This window comes from Patagioenas fasciata, chromosome 9 (genome assembly GCF_037038585.1).
Source record: "Patagioenas fasciata isolate bPatFas1 chromosome 9, bPatFas1.hap1, whole genome shotgun sequence".
Classification (NCBI taxonomy): Eukaryota; Metazoa; Chordata; class Aves; order Columbiformes; family Columbidae; genus Patagioenas; species Patagioenas fasciata.
Window position 1 is genome coordinate 19,547,834 of NC_092528.1, and position 6,883 is coordinate 19,554,716.

Below are 6,883 nucleotides of genomic sequence, written 5' to 3' on the forward strand. Positions count from 1 at the left end.
AGGAACTTATACTAGTAAAAACAATTTTCCTATTTCAAAGTTTTCCTCAGAGGTCCTGGAACTGTGGGTACTAAGCTGTAACTTGGCAGCAGATCATATGTTGTGTGTGATGTCATATGTGCTTTGTTCTAACCAATCCTACACACCACTGAACTTGTATAAAGCCCTTTTGGTTGAATCTCATAAGGTTGAGAGGAAAAGAGAGGCTTGGATTCCAGCACCTCAGTTGAGGTACCAGTGCAGTTCTTGAGTAGGAAACTAGAGCTGCAGGAAAGCTGTCTTGAGTCTGTTGTGGGAGTCAAAGCTGTTATTCAGACATTGTTTTATTTAAATAAAATCCTGGCATGGGGATTTTTTGGTGTAGAGAAACCATAGAGTAAAAATGTCAGTAAAGCTTGGATACTTGACTTTTTTTCTTGTTTGGACTAACTCTTGAACCCCTTCCTAATTGTAGATTGCTCGTTCATCTTCTACGTGCAGCCTAAATGGATCTGTCAAATGTGTTGTTAATGTTCATCGCTCCAATTCTGTTGACTGGAGCTCTCCAAATTCCAGGCCTCGACCTGTGCTGTGTCCAGGCTCTCCAAATATTCATCTTTCAAATGTTGTAGAAGAAAAAACCTCTTCCAACTTGGAAAGCTTAAATGGTGGTGCCTTGGACAGATCATGTCCTATTTCTATTATTATTACCACTTGTGGTGATGCTGCAGATAATAACCAGTGTGGTGCTGAAAAATTCCATGCATCAAATCCTGACTGTTAATGCCCATCTTGCACGAAGTGAGCAAAAAATCTTTGTTCCTCTAAATTAAGACAACATGGTACAAATATATAAACCCACAAAGTGTTTTAAATGGTGTTGGGTTTTTCTTTCACTTGTTCTAATGCATGAGTTCGAGTCAACATACATGTGTGGCCTATTTCTGGTTCTGGGCACAAAGTTAATTCTTTCACAAATCCTTTAGATTTAATTTTTCTGAGTTATTTTTCCGAATTAATTTCTATACCATTGAATTATTTCTTGTTTCAGTTCAGTTGTCCAAGTGGCAGTGTAGCTCATTGGCCAGAGTTCTGAGGACTTTAATAACTCAGTTGCAGGGAAATCTTGAGCTGATTTTTACCTGTGGGTTTGAGTTTTTGTTCCCCTATGTGTAAATAGAAAAAATACCTTGTATAAAATACTGTAGATCTAATAAGAGCTGCTATATAAAGAGGAGTTTAAGATTTAATTTTCAAATATTGCCTATGACTGCAAATAGAACATGTGCCATAAACAGACATTAGACTTCATAGTGAAGTGGTATATCCTCACCTTCTCAAAATATCCCTATTTAAAAGATTCTTGAAGCACGCAGGTGCAGCAAGCTGCCTAAGTACCGTGACCTGTATATATGCTGAAAGGCTTGTCTATGCTATAAGAGCAACAGAAGATTGCTTGTGAAAGTATCTTGAGGTTTAATGTAAAAAGAATGTAAAATCTCAGCTGATCCAGAGAGGTTAGCTTTTAGTTCTACACACTGATGTGTTGGTTTCCCTGTAATTTTAAGTCCCAGAAGCAGCCTGTGTTCCTAGCACCAGGAAAGTCAGCTTTTTGTCTAGTTTGTGCCCATCCTGGTGCACTAAAGCAAGCTTTGACAAATCATTGTGCTGCCTATTGCCTTCTGTAGCCAAAAAGGCATGTGTTTGGCATCTAATTTGGGGCTCAAAGCTGGTGAGAATACAGAAAGCTGTAGGATCTGAGGGGAGCTCTATTTCTGTAAGAGATGATCGTAATATATCTTGCCTCCAACTTGGAGGGAGATCATTATTGTAAAAAGTATGATGCAAGATGTATGCTAATACTTGGTGAACAGCTACTCTTCAAAAGCATGTTCTTGCATTCTGAATCTCTCAAGGCTGGTAACAAGGAAAATCTTTATTCCTCATTTTTAAAAAATATTTGCACTGTACTCATTTGGTGCTGTTTGCTGTTCAAAGTCTTAGAAATGCACAATCATTAATTTCAAAACCTGCCGCTGCCCATCTTAAATATCTTCTGTAATGTTACATCCCTTATACTGTGTGTCAAGGTTGAGAAACTACTATTGCACTATTGATATTGGCTAATAAAAGATCAAGTAACTTTTCTTCTTTTCTTTCCCAACAGGGTATTCCTTCTCCTTCCTTGGTCAGTCTTACATCAGTTTTTGAAAAAAGGAGTCACACGTTAAGTCGATCAACAACCCACTTGATATGAAGCAGGTTTAAAATACTCTGCTGTATTGTAGTGACTGACAAGCAGCTGGCTGTTCAAATGACCTCTTACTGACATTAATGGTACCTTAGTCATTAGCACTTAGCAATGATTAGCAAAATGTTAGATAACACTAAGTTAACCACAAGAGGTTTTTAGTTGTATTGAAGCAGATCAGCTAATCAGTGGAATAAGTAACTCTGTGTTCATTTAAGGCACAGTACTTGCTCACCAACATAATGGAAGTATTTTCTTCTATGGACATAGTCCCCTCCAGGCAATAAACTAGTTTGTCAGATTTTGAAATGATGATGATGTTCACATAAGTTACTGCTAGTTTGGATGACTCTCGTGCTTGCCGGCCTTCATCAATTGGCAGAGCACTCTAATGTCTGAGTGGTTGATTCCTTAAATAGAGATGTATTATGAAGTACCTGACCTTCCAAGTATGACAGTTAACCTGTTGTACAGCTGCTTATTCTAGATATTTTATAAATGTAGTTGTTTATAAAGAAATAGAAATGAGCTTCTGTGATTATGGTTTTCTGCAGCCTCGCTGAACCACAGTGATATGTTATGTGTGTTTATTTGAAGAATACGTTTAAAGACTATGACTAGCTTTGACCACCAAATATGATCAATTGAATTCTTTAAATTTCTTTATAGTGTAAGTCCGAAGAAAATAACTACCCTGCCTTTTAGCAGGGCTGTTAAACAACTTTCCCCCAAGCCCCACAACTTTCACATACTTGGTTAATGAATCATTATTTAATGCATGGGATTATTGGTGTGACATCATAACTTGAGGGCCCAGTTTTGGTGTGTCGAGCTCCAGGTGTAGTACTCTGAAGGCTTTTACCTGGCTTGCTGCTGTATTTGTGTCTTCTTTCAAAACTGTATGTTCACTTCTGACATCTCCTCTGAACAAGTAATATGATGCAATGCTATCTCAGGAACTGTCTAAATATGTATATTTCTGCATTTCATTAACAGTTTAACTGTCTGTATTAGCAGGAGTTCTCAACTTCTGGTTTCTTTTTAACCACCACTGTCTTGTCTTATGTCTATATGTAATTAGTGATGCTTTTGAATGTGTCAGACTTAACTGTTTTTTATATCTCTTTTTGCCAATGCAAGGAATGTAAATAAACTGTTTAAAATAACACTGCTTGTGGCTTTTGCTAAACAGGTTTTTACAAGAGTCTACTTTGTCTTTTCACATAAAAAGTCTTGTGTTGGGCTCTGGCCTACAACTGTACTCTGATTAGCTATATAGCTATTCTTTGGTAGGTCTGAGTCTGCCAGAACCAAATGTTGTTTTTCCTTAGAATATTCACCACTTCCCTTCTTCCCCTGGATGTATGTATCTATGGGCTTTTTGTCCTTACCCATTCAAAGTAAACATCTGAGCTAGATATGCACTGACACATAATAAAGTGGCTCTAGGAATTAACTATTCAATAAATACTATACTTAAAAATCAACTGGTTTTGGTTTATTTTTTTGTGAATTTTGGAAGGGCATCTTCAACATGGTAAACTCCGTGCAATTAGGATAACATCTACCTATCATTATTTCTCTGGTTTTCTTTAATGTCCCAATTGTAATTTGCATCTAGCTTCTATCTCAAATTCACTTGCACTCAAAGCCATTGACCCGCTGGTTCTTACTGTATCGCCTGATCTTGTCATTACTACTGCTGCACAGCTCACTTGTTGCTAAATGAGGAGAAAGTGAGTGTTCAGAGTGCTGAGTCCTACTGCTCGTCATTTGTTGCAAACAACTTTCTCATGGAGGAACTAGTTCTGCTCAGTCTTGTGAACTCTCGAGGAGTTACCCTGCTCCAGTGTGACTTTACCCCCTCCTGCATTCTGGATGCATTATTATCTTAACCTGTCATGTCAAGTTTCAGCTTGGGCTGCCTCTCTTAAAACACCGGGGTACTGTTAAATAAGAAAATCCTGTGCTAGGATTAAGAGCAAAATGGCAGCTCAGTATCCTTGTCTTGAGATGATTTAAAACAGACGATGTGTTCATTACTTTCTCTACTGCTCTCTGCCTATACTCCAAGGTGCTCCACTCTGGCACGGTTAATTGGAGGCATGCTCATCCCAAATAGGTGTGAGGATACACCACCACTGTGGCTCTTAGAAGCAGAATGAAGCCCTCAGCTGCTTTTTGGCTGTTGACTGTCAGAGGACCAGAAGTTTTTCAGTGAGACAGAGAAGTTAAAAGAGTGAGATTTTGTGTTAAAATAACAAGCTGATAGGTAGTAATTAACACTGATTTACTGATTTGACAGCTTGTTCTCAATTACCTGGAGCAGTGTAACAAGTCTTGGATACTGGAGGAAAAAAGTAGGAATCACCTAACCAAATTTTTGTAAGGCGTTCTCTTGCATGACAGTGTTGTAATTTTGCTGGCAGAAAGGAAGCTACTAGTGAGTGACTACAAAACTGGTTGATCTCTACCCATGTGGCAGCAAATCTCATTAGTTTGTAGTATCCACTGTGGTCATGTTGTGTGGGGTCTGTTCTGTGTTTGTTGACTGAGCAGATAATGGACAATGTGCTGCTGAGTTTTACAGCTGTCACACAGCCGCAAGAAACTTGAGTACATGACAGCCCAGGATTAGAGGTGGAGGTGAGCTAAGTCAGGGAGGGGCTCCAGAATAACAGAAACCAGCAAAAAGAAGACATTTTTACAAATAAGAGGTTTTCGCCTGCCTTCTCAATTTCCAATACTACATGTGCATGTAGGATTAAAACAAGTACATCATTTTAGGGAGTATTTTGGTTGGATTTGTTTTAAATATCAGAAGAGACTGGTTCTGAAACCCAGGATTTTAAACAGTATTTTTACTGTCTAGCCACTATGGGATATGCTTTGTTGAGTAACAGTAGTCATCTGGTTTTGTACAATACCTAACCATGATACAGACAATTCCAGTCTCCTGAATAAGTTTTAAAACTTCACTTTAGAGAGTTTAGTTGAATTACGTATAATTTCCTAAGTCTTGATGCTGAGATTTCTATGTCAGTAAAACTATAGAGTCTGTTCTGCACCTCTTTAAGGAACAAACTTTAGGACTTCTAACTTAGCTCTCATTCACTTACCACACTGCTGAAGAGTCAGCCAGTGCACATTCAGCACACAGAACTGTTTTCACTCAGAAAGACTGGAACTCTCTGAAAAGGAGGTCAAAAAATGATCTTTGTGTAAAACGCAACCTTCTCTTCTTGTAGGCATTCCGAAATAAAACAGTTCAACAAGCTCATGCTCATTGCTACAAGAATCCTTACTCTTAACCACTGTTCACAATCGGTGACTTTTAAAATTGTAGAACAGCTATGAAAGGAAAAGGTCCTCTGGGAGATGGGTGGTAGGTGGGGATGTCTCGCTGTTCTGATCTGAACTTTCAAGGAGGATTCAGTTTCCTAGCAGCATGTTTGCTTACTTGTTAGAGTGTGTATCCTGAGGTTCTGGGTGGTTGTGCTCCAAGACGGAAATTCCTTTGAGTAGGGGTCCTATATGTACATTACCCTGGAGTATGCCCTTCAGCATTTTGAGAAAGATAGGTATTGTGTTACCAACCTGTCTTCATTACTAGTTGAAATATGGAACAGTGCTCAGAAATTTAAATTATAAATGGTGTTTAAGGAGCCTGTGTAGCTATTGGGTGGCAGTTTGGAGGGAGTATGTAGACTAAGCTTGTACTGAGGCAGGGTGATGTATAAGGAAGCAACGGTTTGTTTGCTTGCTTAAAAAAATTAGAAAAAAAAAAACACCACACAGATATTAGAGAAGCCGACAGTTGGACAAGAGACCAGAGGAACTCTGGAACACAGGCTGGAGCTGAACTCTTCGCCTTTTGTTGACATCTGAATCATATGAACTTCCTTGTGTAGCATAGTCTGGGCTTGAGTGGTCCAGCCTTTCACACACCTGTACCTAGAATTCATGAATATTTACAGCAAACTATTAAAGCATTTATGGACTAAGATGGTGAATCTTTTCTAGGTTTTTGTGCAAAGAGAAAAGGTGGAGAGGTTCCAGCTGCTTGAAAGCACCTGTTTGTTGTAGATTCAGCAGGACGGCTTGACCTGTATTTTGCAGCAAAATAGTTGCTGTTTCAAAAATAGGAGCTGAAAACTCCACAGCGAGATGGATGTTTACAACCTCTGAAAGCCAGCCATCAGAGACAAAACAGGGACTAGCTAAAATGTACTTTGAAAACACAGAAGCCGTTGAGAGCTTAAAATGTTGGCTGAGTGCTCCATGCAGCTGACATTGGAAGGGTAAAGGCAAACTGGTACCACTTTCTTTGCCTTGGGAGGAGTTTTAAGTGCAGAGCTAGAAACCTGCTCACTAACATCAGTAAGGAAAGCTAAAATGGAAAGGAGAACAACATGAAAACAAACTAATTAAACATCTAGTGAGATAGATAACATTGTCAGACCTTAGGCAAACAAAAGTCATCTTTCAATAAGAACATTACCACTAGTTAGGGCTGAACTTCCAGCTGGCACAGAGTATTCTGTCAGCCACCATACAAATGCAACCATGCCTTTGTGTGCCTAATTTAGGTAGTTAGAAGTGCAATTACCACCCCATCTGTGAATTGTAATTAGATTAAGCTGTCTTGGTGAC

The 6,883-nt window shown here is 38.9% G+C and overlaps 1 protein-coding gene across 11 annotated transcripts in view; it reads left to right on the forward strand.

Moving 5' to 3' along the window:
• ECT2 (epithelial cell transforming 2) overlaps positions 1 to 3,717 on the forward strand; it is a 30,094-nt gene extending 26,377 nt beyond the window's left edge. For 10 of the 11 annotated variants that reach the window (XM_065844499.2, XM_071812567.1, XM_065844507.2 and 7 more), the window contains one exon: positions 2,147 to 3,717. In XM_065844499.2, the coding sequence (XP_065700571.1) occupies positions 2,147 to 2,236 (90 nt within the window). In that variant the 3' untranslated portion in view covers positions 2,237 to 3,717. The other variant, XM_065844510.2, reaches the window with a different exon arrangement.
• The last annotated feature ends 3,166 nt before the right edge of the window (positions 3,718 to 6,883 follow it).